This window comes from Oncorhynchus gorbuscha, linkage group LG07 (genome assembly GCF_021184085.1).
Source record: "Oncorhynchus gorbuscha isolate QuinsamMale2020 ecotype Even-year linkage group LG07, OgorEven_v1.0, whole genome shotgun sequence".
NCBI classification, from domain to species: domain Eukaryota; kingdom Metazoa; phylum Chordata; class Actinopteri; order Salmoniformes; family Salmonidae; genus Oncorhynchus; species Oncorhynchus gorbuscha.
In genome coordinates, this window is record NC_060179.1 from 63,069,093 (window position 1) to 63,085,928 (window position 16,836).

At 43.1% G+C, this 16,836-nt stretch overlaps 1 protein-coding gene across 2 annotated transcripts in view; it reads right to left on the minus strand.

Annotated features, from left to right (window-relative positions):
• The window catches only part of LOC124040206 (fascin-2-like), a 32,616-nt gene extending 17,422 nt beyond the window's left edge, over window positions 1-15,194 (minus strand). Inside the window, exons 1-4 of one of the 2 annotated variants that reach the window (XM_046357154.1) lie at window positions 14,828-15,194; window positions 4,236-4,451; window positions 3,911-4,012; window positions 2,938-3,664 (exon numbers count right to left, since the gene is read on the minus strand). In XM_046357154.1, the coding sequence (XP_046213110.1) occupies window positions 2,938-3,664; window positions 3,911-4,006 (823 nt within the window). In that variant the 5' untranslated portion in view covers window positions 4,007-4,012; window positions 4,236-4,451; window positions 14,828-15,194. Of the gene's footprint in view, window positions 1-2,937; window positions 3,665-3,910; window positions 4,013-4,235; window positions 4,521-14,827 lie in introns of those variants that run through there. The other variant, XM_046357155.1, reaches the window with a different exon arrangement.
• Window positions 15,195-16,836: the final 1,642 nt, after the last annotated feature.

The following is a 16,836-nucleotide window of genomic DNA, read 5'->3' on the forward strand; positions in this document are numbered from 1 at the left end:
CACACACCACATGGGCACTTTAATAGAAAGAGAGTGGGTAGGCAGTAGAGAGAAAGAGAGAGAAGTATCAAGTCAGTTTCTGAGCCTAGTTGTGTCTGTAAACTATCTGACGGTGACACATCTGCTCTTCAGGGAGAACTGGCAGTCCTGTTGATTTATGTGCGAACACATAGAGAAGGTGACTTCTTCTATATCTGACTATGCTCTCCGCTCTCTCTCTCTCTCTCTTACTCCTCCTCATGTACTTTCACAACCACTCTCTGCTCACTTTCCTCTCTTTTCTCTATTTCCTCCTTTCCCATCACTCTCCCTATATACGCTCTCCCCTTCTACCCTTCTCCCCCTGTCTACCTCACTAACCCTCTCTCCCCACCCTCTCCCCTGGCTGTTCCCTACAGTCTTTCCCTTTCCTCTCCTCCATTAACTCTTTTTTCCTCACTTGCCCTTCCCTCTCCTCCTTTATTCTCTTCGCAGTTCTCTCCCTGGGTCGCCCTCTCAACCTCCTTTATCTCCATCCCTGGGCTGGGGTCTGTGGCTGACTGACTGACCCAGTTGTCTTTCTGATTTGTGGGCTGAGTTGCTATGGGCTATGCCCCTGGTGTGCTGTTGGCCAGAGACCCATAGAGTTAGAGTAGGGCTTGGGTTTCTGAAAACAGACTCCCCGCCTTCAATGAACAACTGCCCTGGCACTATCAATTATTTAACACACTCTGCACCTCATCACTCACCAATACAGGAGTGTTTGTAAAAGAGAGAGAGAAAGAGAGAGACAAAGCTTGTGTTTGTGAAAGAGAGAGTGTGTGTAATGCATGTTTGTAGGTACAAGATGGAGAGGGAGAGAAAGTGTGTGAGTGCATGTGTGTCTGTGCACTTGTCGTCTGTGTGTGTGTGTGTGTGTGTGTGTGTGTGTGTGTGTGTGTGTGTGTGTGTGTGTGTGTGTGTGTGTGTGTGTGTGTGTGTGTGTGTGTGTGTGTGTGTGTGTGTGTGTGTGTGTGTGTGTGTGTGTGTGTGTGTGTGTGTGTGTGTGTGTGTGTGTGTGTGTGTGTGTGTGTGAGAGAGAGAGAGAGAGAATGAGAGTGGAAAAAGTAAGTGTAAGGAAATGTTTTGTGTATCCCGTTTGAGTGTCTTTCAGCACTAGCACAGAGGTGTGTCACCGCCCTTTCTTCCCTGCCCTCATGAGGTTTCCTGTACCCCTCAGGCCTCGAGGTAATCACTTTCTGCTCGTCTCACTCAGTCATTTGGTTATTGCAGATCGTAGTGCTAACCAGGAACAATGAGCCACAGCTACAGTTACAACCCTCAGGTTAGAGTAACACTACTCCTCAGACAAGAATATTCACCAAAGACCACAGCATCAAACACACGGACGATACACAGAACACTCTAGAGATTCTAGGAAAAGATTCCCTCTCGATGAGATTCTAATAACACTGTAGATTCTGGAGTCAGTTACCGGGTCTATGACATTATCATAAACCCGGTAACTAATTCCAGAATTGTTTGTGGCTCGGGCAATGGGAAAGATGCACAATTTACTACATTATCATATTATACAGTGATGCTGACACTATTAATCAGTAACACACTTTTCACAGTGGTCATGCATGCAGGTTAGGCCAGAGATGAAGTCTACACAGTACATAAACTGCACTGGAATAATCAGCCATTATAATTTGCCAATCTCATTCCCACTGGTGACATGTTTTCTGAGCCTGAAATACAAAAAGACTACTATGCTGCAGAGGGGTTTAAGCTACTGTAAGGAGGCAGTGGAATGATACTACAACACTGGAACTTCCCTTTTAACAATACAATAATGATATGTTAGAAATAGAACAAACGATCAACGCACGCACACACATGACAACATATCAGTATTTATGCTGCAGTAGTTTATGTGTCGGGGGCTAGGGTCAGTTTGTTATATCTGGAGTACTTCTCCTGTTTTATCCGGTGTCCTGTGTGAATTTAAGTATGCTCTCTCTAATTCTCTCTTTCTTTCTCTCTCTCAGAGGACCTGAGCCCTAGGACCATGCCTCAGGACTACCTGGCATGATGACTCCTTGCTGTCCCCAGTCCACATGGTCGTGCTGCTGCTCCAGTTTCAACTGTTCTGCCTTTGGCTATGGAATCTTGACCTGTTCATCGGATGTGCTACCTGTCCCAGACATGCTGTTTTCAACTCTCTAGAGAAAGTAGGAGCGGTAGAGATACTCTTAATGATCGGCTATGAAAAGCCAACTGACATTTACTCCTGAGGTGCTGACTTGCTGCACCCTCGACAACTACTGTGATTATTATTATTTGACCATGCTGGTCATTTATGAACATTTGAACATCTTGGCCATGTTCTGTTATAATCTCCACCCGGCACAGCCAGAAGAGGACTGGCCACCCCTCATAGCCTGGTTACTCTAGGGAGTTTTTCCTAGCCACCGTGCTTCTACACCTGCATTGCTTGCTGTTTGGGGTTTTAGGCTGGGTTTCTGTACAGCACTTTGAGATATCAGCTTATGTACGAAGGGCTACATAAATACATTTGTTTTGTTTTGATATCAACTGCGTTCCTCTTGTCTTCGAGGAAACACCCAACCTCGGACAATATGATAAGGAATCTGAAGACTACATTACCCAAAATTATGGAACAGTCTTTATCGGCTGTCAATCATCCATATCGAATGACAGTGGTGAAGGTCCACGCATATTCAATACGGCTGCTAATGTATTTTCTGTACATCTGAAAGCTCAGTTACCACAGTAGGTATCAAGTGGTACGAGAATATGAGGTAGTAGTGGTAGTAGTTGAGTAGTTTTAGAAGTGGCACATGAGGAGAGGGAGAGAAAACAAAAAAGAGAACAAAAGAGGTGTATACTGTATATTTATGCGTGTGTGTCATCTATGTTCATACTGTGTTTTGTCTACTGTGTGTGTCTTACGTTGCCGTATAGACACGTATTTCCCATTGGCTGCCATCAGCACCACCTGAGGGTGGCTCTCCTCCAGGTCAAACAGCTCGTCCTTCCCCGGCTTGCTGCACCTGCCAGACCTCAGTGTCCCCGTGGGCCCCATGGGACTCAGGTACTTCCCCTCACAGTCCTTAAACGCCAGCTTCCCACACTTCAGCTCCAGCGTGTACCCCGTGCCCCGCCCGCTCTCCGCTGACAGCTTCCCGTCGTTGACAAGGTAACGGCCGTCACAGGTCTTGAGCCGGTACTTCCCCTCCAGGTAGACGAGCGTCAGGAGCGCCGCCACGCCCCATGGAATGTTCCGGTCCACGGCGATCTCGCCGTCGTCGGGTGACAGGTGGGCATAGCGCTTGCGGGCGACACTGAGCAGGTTGGCCTGCGGGTGGAGCGCCAGGTGCACCGCCCATAACTCTGCCTCTGTGATAACTTGGGCGAAGCAGGACAGGTAGTCCCGGGAACCTCCGAATAACCTCAGGTAGGGTTCCGACTGAAGTGCCCAGCGGCCGTCTGACTGGGCAGCGATTAAGAAGCGACAGTCTGTGTTCCGGCCCTCGGCCTCACAGGTGACCTTGCCATCCTTGTCGGAAGCCAGGTAGCGGCCCAGATGGCTGCGGAGGTAAACCACCTGGGGGTCCTGGGAGTCCTGCTCTAATGTCCACACCTGCTTCCTCTTCAGACTCGGGGCCGACGCATTCACCTGATGGAGGAGAGATCACTGTCAAGAGCACTGGGAATAGACCGTTTTCACTTGTCTACCTAAAACACCTTACCTCTTCCCCTGTCTTCACCCTTTCTAACTCTTTCCTGCTTTAGATAAACTTCTTTGGCATCTACTCTACTCTGGCATGAAAACTACAAAGGAGTTATCTAAAGCAGGACCAGACTGCTACCAGTCTAGACAGGAACACAGTAAGACTAAGCTGTGTCAGATGAGGTATCTCACCTTGAAGCCAAAGGCCTCTGCAGTGAGGTAGCGACTCTCGTGGTTGATCAGACCAAACTGCAGCTTCAGTGGACAGTTTGTACCGTTAGTGGGCATCCTGGCCTGGGGGAAGGAAGAGGAGGAGGGATGGGAGGAAGAAGAATGTGTGGCGGAGGGGAAGGGTGGGGAGGGGAGGGCATGGGTATGAATGACAAGTATGAGGTGAGGTTAAAAGGGGGGGCAGAATTAGGCAAAAAAATATGAGAAGAAATCAATGAGGAAGGTAGCTATAATGCAGGGACTTTGTCTTCTACATTTTTTTTACACAGATTTACGATCTACTTACTCTGGTTATGTGGTTCCTTTCTGTAGTTTCTGTGATTCCTATGCTCCTAATTCCCAGATGAAAACGTTTCCTTTCAAATTGCTCCTCTTCTTATTCTGTTTCTCCTCCCTTCTCCGTCTCCTCTCCACCTCCGTTTCTCTCTGGTGGTAGTGAAAGACTCTTTCTCGTCTTTTCTCTTTCTGTCATTCAGGGCTCCTGTTTTTTTCCTTCGGTTTCCTAATCAGGATTATAGTAATCAGCAGGGCTCAATACTGCAATCCAACAAGTGACGTCACCCTCTCCACCTCTCCTCTCACAATTTCTTTCAAACTACCTCTCCCCTTCTCCATCAATTGATATTTTCCCCCTTCTCTATCTCCCTCTCTTAGTCTTCCTCTCACTCAATCGTTACCTTTGGCTCTGTCTCACTCTAACACTCTTCCTCTATGCTTCCCCCCCTCTGTTTCTTTCTCTCCCGCTCTCTCTCTTTCCCTCAGCCAGTCTCTCTCTTTTTTCAATTCCCTGTTATTTCTCTCCCAGTTTCTCTCCCAGTTCTGAGATTACTGAGCCACTGATCTCCTGACCAGTCTCCAACCTTGGCCTTAGTGACCAGTCAGTAACCCAGTCACCCAACCAGTCAGCCAGTCAGTCAGTCAGTCAGTCACCAAACCAGTCAGTCAATCAGTCACCAAGTCACCCAACCAGTCAGCTAGTCAGTCAGTCACCAAGTCACCCAACCAGTCGGTCAGCCAGTCAGTCAGTCAGTAACCAAGTCACCCAACCAGTCAGTCAGCCAGTCAGTCACCAAGTCACCCAACCAGTCAGTCAGCCAGTCACCAAGTCAGTCAGTCAGTCAGTCAGTCAGTCGGCCAGTCACCCAGTCAGTCAGTCAGTCGGCCAGTCACCCAGTCAGTCACCAAATCAGTCAGTCAGTCAGTCAGTTGGCCAGTCACCCAGTCAGTCAGTCGGCCAGTCACCCAGTCAGTCAGTCAGTCAGTCGGCCAGTCACCCACCCAGTCAGTCAGTCAGTCAGTCGGCCAGTCACCCAGTCAGTCAGTCGGTCAGTCACCCAGTCCCCCAGTCAGTCAGTCAGTCGGCCAGTCACCCAGTCAGTCAGTCAGTCGGCCAGTCAGTCAGTCAGTTACCAAGTTTTTATTTGCTTTGTCATTTTTATTGTTGAGGGGGGTTACAGGTAGAATATTCATATCAATTCACACACTCAGTTTATACCACATGTACCGTAGGCTGACACTCAAAAGAAAAACTAAGAAATACATACAGAGAAATTATCATATTGATCACACAGGATTTTGTAATAATGATGGGGTGACAGATAGCCTTGAGGTTAGAGCATTGGGCCAATAACTGCAAGGTCGCTGGGTTGAATCCCAGAGTCGAAAAGGTGAACAAATCTGTTGCTGTGCCCTTGAGCAAGGCACTTGTGTCTCAGGGGGAGTTGGGATATGCAAGAAACACATTTACATTCCACACTTGGGTGTAACAGGACAAATATAAGCACCCCCCAAATGATTATACCCTGGCGACCAGAGAAAACCCTCCCCATACCACTTCTTCCCCGTGGGCCTGAAAGCAAAGAATAAAAAATACAAAAATGTTTCCTTGGTGTTAAATACAGTCTGTGAACAAACTTAAAATGCGTAAATTGATGGTTTGGATTACAGGAAGCAAAGGCCATATTTTTCCAGTTATATCTATGGACCATACTTTTTTAATGGCCAGCTTAGAGTATGAGCTTTCCAAATGTTTATATATTATAGAGATCAGTCCTTTCAGGGGAGCCCAGGTCATTTATTTATAAATCCCATCATTGGATGGTTTGGTAGTTGGGTTTCCCCAGCATACCTGACCTAAGTTAGAAATATAGATATCAAGGGTACGGATTCCACATTTGGACCATTGGGGGGGATTTCCCAATTTCCCATCAATTTCTTGATAGTTGCTGGTTGAAAATACTTCTAATTTGCCGGGAGATTCGGCTTTCTATGGTGACATCACCATGGGGTAAACTGGCTAATAGACCAATAACAAAGAGTTCCAAATCTGTCTGCCAATTACAGCTAGTTTATAGTTGTCCCCTCCCGACTCAGACCTCTCCCAGACATTCCTAGCAATATTCTTGCTTGAGAAATAGTTAATAGTTTTTTTGCTATAAAGCTAATTTTGCCAATTTTAATGGAAATCTATTACAGTAATGCACTTAATTGTTACCTAGAAATTATTTGATATTGACATAAAAAACAGTGGTGTGTATTCATGAATGCTAAGGGAAGCCAGGCTTCCCCCCCAAATTGTCCTATAATGTTTTTTAAAAGATAAAATCATGTATATTTTGTCTCTCTGTGTTTCATAATTGTCCTTCACCGGAGAAAGCATCTGAGCAAGTGAAACAGTGCCCCTCTGTCTCTGTGTAGCCTTCTATCTGATGCTGTCAGGTCAAAAGTGTATGACATTGTTGCCGCCCATTGCATTTAATGCAAAGGAAGCCAGGGAGCATTTGGCCTCCCTTGATAAAAAGTATAAAATAATAGCCTATCAGCGTTGAGCTAAACTGAATGAGCTCAACTGTGATTGGGCCTGGCGCACCAAAAATAAATGTTAAGGGAAGCCAGTTTGGATTTGGCTTCACACCAATCACATCACATCGAGAGTGAAACATAATTGACAGAAAAACTTGAATTGTTGCATCTCGTGTTGTGGTCCTCTGGTGGCTAGCAAGCTAGCTAAAATTGTCCCTTTCCTAAATTAGCCATGGATGGAGATAGGGATTTGGACTTGTGGTTTTACTTAATTTTCCGTACAGGGCAATGATTATAATGACGATTCTGATCTAACCATAAATTCATACATTGTGTCCCTGGCCTGAGAGGATGGAAGTTCAAAATGTAGTTTGACATAGCATACTAATGTTAACTAGCTGGCTCATCTTTGCCTATGTATGGAAGTTAGGCTTGCGAGCATGCATTTTAGCCAGGTTGCCTAGGACAGCAAAAACTAAAAGTGTGTACTGTATAACAGAGTCATAGACCGTTTTGTCAACATGAAAGAGAGGAGGATGGCATTAGCGTTTCTATACAAGTAGGGTGAGTCAAAATGTTTTTTTCTACTAGCACGAATGTAAGCACACACACACACACAGAAATCAGAACCATGGACATCCACATCATATTTAGCTTATGTTGATTGGATTAAATAGTTTTTGGTATATTTCAGTTGTCACTGCATTAGACTAGGCAGAAGTGATTTGATAATGTTGAAGTTGAAGTAGTGATGGAATAGTGGAGGCAGTTCCTGTTCTCTCTGTGACTTGTGGTAACTCTTTGTGGTTCTAAATCAATAGTTGTTTAGTAGCCCGAAAATAAACATTAACCTGCAGGTCATGCTGCAGGTCATGTAACAGTTTGTTACCTGCAATATGCTTTGTGGACTTCTATGGACAGAGGTTGCTCTCCGGTTTTGTGATGAAACAAATGTGTGGTTGAATTCATCCTGCCACTGTGTCATCTTATTGTCTCAGCCTTTTTTGTAATATGGCATTTTCTTCTGGCTTGGCTTCCACAGTTATTTTACCCACACACCGCTACTGATAAAAAACAAGTGCATTGGGACTTTAAGGGATCTATCAGTATAGGCCACCTCTTTCAGAGCAATAGGAAGAATCATGTCTAAACCAATTTAGGATGTGGTGAAATGCTAGTTCCTGGAAAAATCATTTTAAGTTTGGTAGGTATAGTCCTCCTATGTCTTTCCCTCTTTGTAAATGTGTTCATTTGATCCGGGATCGCTTACCTTGTTACAGTGCCTTGCAAAAGTATTCGGCCCCCTTGAACTTTGCGACCTTTTGACACATTTCAAGCTTCAAACATAAAGATATAAAACTGTATTTTTTTGTGAAGAATCAACAACAAGTGGGACACAATCATGAAGTGGAACGACATTTATTGGATATTTCAAACTTTTTTAACAAATCAAAAACTGAAAAATTGGTCGTGCAAAATTATTCAGCCCCTTTACATTCAGTGCAGCAAACTCTCTCCAGAAGTTCAGTGAATGATCCAATGTTGACCTAAATGACTAATGATGATAAATACAATCCACCTATGTGTAATCAAGTCTCCGTATAAATACACCTGCACTGTGATAGTCTCAGAGGTCCGTTAAAAGCGCAGAGAGCATCATGAAGAACAAGGACACACACCAGGCAGGTCCGAGATACTGTTGTGAAGAAGTTTAAAGCCGGATTTGGATACAAAAGATTTCCCAAGCTTTAAACATCCCAAGGAGCACTGTGCAAGCGATAATATTGAAATGGAAGGAGTATCAGACCACTGCAAATCTACCAAGACCTGGCCGTCCCTCTAAACTTTCAGCTCATACAAGGAGAAGACTGATCAGAGATGCAGCCAAGAGGCCCATGATCACTCTGGATGAACTGCAGAGATCTACAGCTGAGGTGGGAGACTCTGGCCATAGGACAACAATCAGTCGTATATTGCACAAATCTGGCCTTTATGGAAGAGTGGCAAGAAGAAAGCCATTTCTTAAAGATATCCATAAAAAGTGTTGTTTAAAGTTTGCCACAAGCCACCTGGGAGACACACCAAACATGTGGAAGAAGGTGCTCTGGTCAGATGAAACCAAAATTGAACTTTTTGGCAACAATGCAAAACGTTATGTTTGGCGTAAAAGCAACACAGCTCATCACCCTGAACACACCATCCCCACTGTCAAACATGGTGGTGGCAGCATCATGGTTTGGGCCTGCTTTTCTTCAGCAGGGACAGGGAAGATGGTTAAAAATGATGGGAAGATGGATGGAGCCAAATACAGGACCATTCTGAAAGAAAACCTGATGGAGTCTGCAAAAGACCTGAGACTGGGACGGAGATTTGTCTTCCAACAAGACAATGATCCAAAACATAAAGCAAAATTTACAATGGAATGGTTCAAAAATAAACATATCCAGGTGTTAGAATGGCCAAGTCAAAGTCCAGACCTGAATCCAATCGAGAATCTGTGGAAAGAACTGAAAACTGCTGTTCACAAATGCTCTCCGTCCAACCTCACTGAGCTCGAGCTGTTTTGCAAGGAGGAATGGGGAAAAAATTCAGTCTCTCGATGTGCAAAACTGATAGAGACATACCCCAAACGACTTACAGCTGTAATCGCAGCAAAAGGTGGCGCTACAAAGTATTAACTTAAGGGGGCTGAATAATTTTGCACGCCCAATTTTTCAGTTTTTGATTTGTTAAAAAAGTTTGAAATATCCAATAAATGTCGTTCCACTTCCTGATTGTGTCCCACTTGTTGTTGATTCTTCACAAAAAAATACAGTTTTATATCTTTATGTTTGAAGCCTGAAATGTGGCAAAAGGTCGCAAAGGAGGCCAAATACTTTTGCAAGGCACTGTATATTCATTTTGAAATCTCAATAGCCAGAAGGGGAAGCATTGAACTACAGAAATTCAGCCTTGGCAGTATATTCATGTTGACAATAGATACTCTGCAGGTTAAAGCAACTGGGATGCTAGTCCATCTACTGAGGTCAGGTTGAATCGATTTGAGCGTTCTGTAAAAGTTTTTGTTGTCAGTGGTTTTATCTAAGAAAGGAAATATAACTAATCCCAAATATTTTAAATGGGAAATGATTGGGATTCCATAAGTAGAGATGGGGTGTTGAGAGACAGTAGGTCTGATTTGGTTAGATTAATTACAGTGGGGCAAAAAACTATTTAGTCAGCCACCAATTGTGCAAGTTCTCCCACTTAAAAAGATGAGAGAGGCCTGTAATTTTCATCATAGGTACACTTCAACTATGACAGATAAAATGAAGAAAAAAAATCCAGAAAATCACATTGTACGAGTTTTAATGAATTTATTTGCAAATTATGGTGGAAAATAAGTATTTGGTCAATAACAAAAGTTTATCTCAATTCTTTGTTATATACCCTTTGTTGGCAATGACAGAGGTCAAACGTTTTCTGTAAGTCTTCACAAGGTTTTCACACACTGTTGCTGGTATTTTGGCCCATTCCTCCATGCAGATTCCCTCTAGAGCAGTGATGTTTTGGGGCTGTTTCTGGGCAACTCCCTCCAAAGATTTTCTATGGGGTTGAGATCTGGAGACTGGCTAGGCCACTCCAGGACCTTGAAATGCTTCTTACGAAGCCACTTCTTCGTTGCCCGGGCGGTGTGTTTGGGATCATTGTCATGCTGAAAGACCCAGCCACGTTTCATCTTCAATGCCCTTGCTGATGGTAGGCTTTGTTACTTTGGTCCCAGCTCTCTGCAGGTCATTCACTAGGTCCCCCCGTGTGGTTCTGGGAGTTTTGCTCACCGTTCTTGTCATTTTGACCCCACGGGGTGAGATCTTGCGTGGAGCCCCAGATCGAGGGAGATTATCAGTGGTCTGACTGTTTCACTCGATGTCATAAGGTGAATGCACCAATTTGTAAGTCGCTCTGGATAAGAGCGTCTGCTAAATGACTTAAATGTAAATGTAAATGTTGTATGTCTTCCATTTCCTAATAATTGCTCCCACAGTTGATTTCTTCAAACCAATCTTGCTTGTTTGTAGGTGACCAAATACTTATTTTCCACCATAATTTGCAAATAAATTCATTAAAAATCCTACAATGTGATTATCTGGATTTTTTTTCTCATTTTTTCTGTCACAGTTGAAGTGTACCTATGATGAAAATTACAGGCCTCTCTCATCTTTTTAAGTGGGAGAACTTTCACAATTGGTGGCTGATAAAATGCTTTTTTGCCCCACTGTAGCTGAATTTATCTATGATCTTCAATGTGTTTCAGAGCAATTGAAATACATTGTCTAGATAAAGTAAAATATCATCTGTGTATAATAAGATGAAATGATCAGTAGATTTGAGGGAAATTGATGTTATTTCGTGCGATTGAAGAATTTCTTGAGCCAAGGGTTCCATGGATAATAAAAATAGCAAAGGACAAATCGGATCACCTTGCCTGCTGCTTCTAGTGATTATGAACGGAGCTGAGCAGATATTGCCTGTTATAACTATGGTTGAGGGATTGGCATATAATATTTTAATCATATGAATAAAATTGGAGCCAATTCCCATGTTCCAAGACATACCAGAGATATGACCATTTTACTCTATTAATAAAACAGCCCAATGATCTGTTGTTTCTGACTAAGCATTTAAGATATGTAATAGTCAACGGAGGTTGTTTTTTGACAAAGCCACTTTGATCCGTGTGGACCAATTTGACTAAGTGTCAAGGCGGGATTACATTTTTGGAAAAGTTTACAGGTTTTTTCGATTGCTAAACGACAGTGGACACAACTGGAGTCACATGTGCAAAACTCTAACTACAGTCTGCACAGCAGCAGTTCATGTGGACCAAACTCTAGTTAGTTTTTCATTGTTTGAACACAGTTTTCAAAACTCTACACACTGTGAACCACACATTCAAAACGGAATAGATTTCAGCCTTGTGCCTTTCAAACACTGCTGATTGCAATTTCAGCTGAAAGGCTAAGCAGGTGTCTTGTTTTAGACTTGTTAGTGAACACACACACATATTACAGTATATATAGGTAGAGCTCAGAAAGACTCATTTTGGAAATGGAACAAGGAAGATGGGTTCGTGGAGGGAGAAGGGTGGCAGGGAGAGGGCGGATGCGTGGATGAAGACAAAGACGACAAAGAGCTGTTATTTCAGATGAAATAAGGGCTACACTTATAGACCATGTCGTGAACCATGGTCTCTCATTGAGAGAGGCAGGGTTGAGGGTGCAACCCAATCTGCAAAGATCCACAGTGGCATCTGTAATGCGAATTTTCCATCATGCAAACAGGTGAGAGTTACATCCTTACAGTAAATGAAAACATTACAGGAATCTATTTTGTATTGCAATTATAGAATATTTACACAGATATATATTACAGTAAGTTTGACTGTAAAATATATTTTTACAACAGGACCCAAAGGCTGCCCCCAACAGGGGGAAGAGGAAAAATATTTTCAGATGCGCAGGAAAACGCTATTGTTGACATGGTTGTTGTCAACAATGCAATACAACTGAGGGAGATTCAAGATAGAGTACTGGCTGATAATGATATATTTGAAAATGTTAATTCTGTCAGCACAACAACTATTGCTCGAGTCCTAAAGAAACCCCAAGTTACAATGAAACAGTTATACACTGTACCGTTCGAGAGAAACAGTGAACGGGTAAAAGAGCAAAGATACCAATATGTAAGACGTCTGAGGTTACGTACACAGCTATACAAAATATTTACAGTAAAAAAAACACTAGCATTTCTACAGTAAAACTGTGCACTTACTGTTTTTCAGAGAGTAATGGAGGTGGAAGCACTGGAAAGACCACATTCATTTGTATTTATCGATGGAGCTGGATTTAACCTTGCCAAAACACGGCGCAGAGGAAGGAATGTTATAGGTCAAAGGGCCACTGTGGAGGTTCCAGGCCAAAGGGGGGGAAATATCACCATGTGTGCTGCAATGGCCAATGATGGTTTGCTTCTCAACACACCACTCATTGGCCCATACAACACAGAAAGGCTTATAGCTTTCCTAGAACAGCTCTATGCTCAGCTAATGCCAGCAGAACAGGGGGAGCCAGTAAGAAACCCCCAAGTTTTTGTCATAGTTTGCGATAACATTGCTTTTCACCACTCTGCAGCTGTCACAGATTGGTTTGCAGCACATCACAGATTTATGGTTTAGTACCTTCCTGCATATTCACCCTTCCTCAACCCAATAGAGGAGTTTTTCTCTGCCTGGAGGTGGAAAGTGTTTGGTCACCACCCACATGACCAAATGTATCTTTTGGAAGCCATGCGTGCCGGATGTGAGGACACGAGTCCAGAGGACTGCCAGGGATGGATAAGGCACTCCAGAAGGTTCTTCCCCAGGTGCATGGCAAGAGAAAACATTAGATGTGATGTTGAAGAAAACCTGTGGCCTGATGCTAGAGAGAGGCAGGATTAGCCCCTCAATTACTTGTTTGAATTACAGTATGTACTTTTAGTTTCTACCTTTTTTTCTCATTACTGTAATTCCGTAAATTACTACAGACTATTGAAGCAAACTGCCCATTTTAATTTACCTTAAAGAATTGTTATGTTCTAAACATTTTAATAAATCATGTGATTCATGTGACTCTTTTCTTTGAAGAAAATATGACTTTGTATGAAGTCACTGAAATTGTTCAAAGTGTAAAGATGAAAAGTTTGTATTTTCTGTATTGGTGTTTGATGCTGGTGTTTTTACTCTCAGTGTGTTCTGAGTGACAGTGTGTGTTATCTCAGTGAGGGCTGTGCATAGTGTTTGGCTGCACTGAGCGTGTTTTGAGCCATGTGTTAAGAGTTGTGTTGCTTGGAATGAGTTTTGCAGGTGATGTGAACCGTTTAGCTCAGGTGACTGTTGGTAGTGCAGACTGTAGTTAGAGTTTTGCACATGTGACTCCAGTTGTGCCCACTGTCGTTTCGCAATCGATTCTGAAAGATAGAGGGTGATAGTGAGGACACTGGGCGGCATCCTTTCCTTTTGTTATGTTTGTGCTGCATTCACATCCCCAATGAACCTTTGTGAACGGCTGTGTTAATCATTTTGAGCAATAGTGGACCTAATTGATTCACAAATGTCAAATAGACCTCAGGAGGAATACCATCCGATCCTGATGATTTTATTTATGTTACCCAATGCCCGTTTGAGTTCATTGAGAGAGATTTGGGCTCCCAGTGAGGCAGCTTCATCTGTTGAGAGAAGAGTTCTTCATTATTTTAGAAAGGACTTAGTCTTGCTTGGTGTGGATTTACAATCAGAGGTGTACAGTTCTTCATAGAAGAGGGAGAATCTTTCATTTGGGTTCTGTAATTCCATTGTTTCAGATTCAATAGTGGCTATATCAGCTAATTGCTCATTACTGCTTAGCTTGTTGGCCAGTAAACAACTGGGACGATTACCATGGAAGTAATGGTTGAGTCTAACTCAATGTATCGCAAATTCTTCTCTCTGTCTTATCAATAAATTAAGTTCTATCTTGACTTTGGAAAGACTATTAGCTAAAAAAAAGTGTTTATTGAGACCACTCTAAGGCAGTTAACAACATTTCTAATTCTGAAATCTTTTCTACTTGTGATTTATTCAACCCAGATGCGAATTGCAGTTGCATTATTTTTACGAAAACCTTTGGTGGCATCCCATAGAAGTCATCAACTGAATTTTTATTGATCATTATGAATTCATTTAGTTACATTTCTAATTTATCACAGAATGTAGGATTGTGTAGTAAAGAAACGTTGAAACACCATCTTATAGCTCTTGTGGGAGATTCTCAAATTTGTAGTTGCCAGTAGTAAGCATGGTGATCAGACAATCTCATGTGTCTATTTTCTATTTTCTTAATTTTAAGAAGGTAGAGGTGTAGATAATAATATAAAATCTATTCGGAAGAATGTTTTATGCCTGTTTGAATAGAAAGTGTATGCTTTTTTGATTATGTGCTTGCCAGGCATCAATGAGGTTGTAATCAGAGAGCCTGTGTTGGAGAGCTTGATTGCGTGTGGATTGTCGTTGGTCCTTACCTTCTCATTCACTTCATCTCTCTCCCTCTCTTTTTACCACTCTGTCACTTTCTGCCTCTCACGTTATCTTCCGTTTGTTTTTCTTCTCCTCTTCTTTCACACCTCTGCCTTTATTCACATTCCAGTTTCCTTCTTGACCAGAAGTAAGTTTGATCCGCACGTCCCTTAAATATGCACATCTTTTGATTAAAAAGGTTCCACCCTGAGATCTCAGTGAGGCCCTAGAGTGGCGCGACACACTTTTCCTTCCCCAACTCCTAAGCACCCAAACATAAACCCTTCATCTTTACGCTACAGCAAGGTGGTGGAACGCATGCTTTAGTACTCTTTAGTCTTTCCCTCTTTCTTTGTATCTCTCCCCTCCTTTCTCTCTGTTTCTCTCTGATGTGGCGGCTGTGTATGTACTCCTGTCTTTATCTGGCTTTGCGATTTATTCTGCTCTCCACTTCTTGCCATGACGAGAGAGGTGGAGTGACAAAAGCCAAGGTAACCAGAAACAATGTGTAGACACACACACACGCACGCACACACACACACACACACACACACACACACACACACACACACACACACACACACACACACACACACACACACACACACACACACACACACACACACACACACACACACACACACACACACACACACACACACACACACACACACACACACACACACACACACACACACACACACACACACATATATACAGTGAGCGTCGGGTAACCAGAGCCCACCCTGTGCCTCTGTGGCAGTGGCCCGAGTGCAGCTCTCCTTACCTGCCTGGCCAGTGTATGGTTACACACCATCTCTGATTCCAAGTTCTGTCGGTCAGCTTTAATGGAACACGTGTGTGAGAGAAGGAAACAGAGATAGAGAGAAGGATAGAAAAAAAGGAGGGAGAGAAAGGGAAGAAGGGATGAATTTCAAATAAAAGTGAATTTCAAAGAGAGGTAGGAAAGGGAAAAGTTGACAGAAAGAAAGAAAGAAAGAAAGAAAGAAAGAAAGAAAGAAGGGGGAGAGTGGAAAGAGAGAGCAACATAATGTGTCTTGTTCCTATTTTAGTGAGAGCACTAATCATCACGTCATCTTTTCTCCTCTGGTGTACCAACAAAGAGTTGTTGATCAAAGCAGGGCCTGTGTGTGTGAAAGCGTATTTGGATAGTAAACAGACGTGTCCATTCCTTAACCCTTCTAATCCTTCTCCCAGTGATCCCAACCTGGCTAATCTGCCACCCGTAACCCCTCCCCCTGACGAGTTGCACACACACACACACACACACACACACACACACACACACACACACACACACACACACACACACACACACACACACACACACACACACACACACACACACACACACACACACACACACACACACACACACACACACACACACACACACACACACACACACACACACACACACAGTTGGAAGTTTACATTTACATTTACATTTAAGTCATTTAGCAGACGCTCTTATCCAGAGCGACTTACAAATTGGTGCATTCACCTTATGACATCCAACATACATTAAGTTGACTGTGCCTTTAAACAGCTTGGAAAATTCCAGAAAATTATGTCATGGCTTTAGAAGCTTCTGATAGGCTAATTAACATAATTTGAGTCAATTGAAGGTGTACCTGTGGAAGTATTTTAAGGCCTACCTTCAAATGCAGTGCCTCTTTGCTTGACATCATGGGAAAATCCAAAGATATCAGCCAAGACCTCAGAAAAACAATTGTAGACCTCCACAAGTCTGGTTCATCCTTAGGAGCAATTTCCAAACGCTTGAAGGTACCACGTTCATCTGTACAAACAATAATACGCAAGTATAAACACCATGGGACCACGCAGCCGTCATACCGCTCAGGAAGGAGATGAGTTCTGTCTCCTAGAGATGAACGTTCTTTGGTGCGAAATGTGCAAATCAATCCCAGAACAACAGCAAAGGACCTTGTGAAGATGCTGGAGGAAACAGGTACCAAAGTATCTATATCCA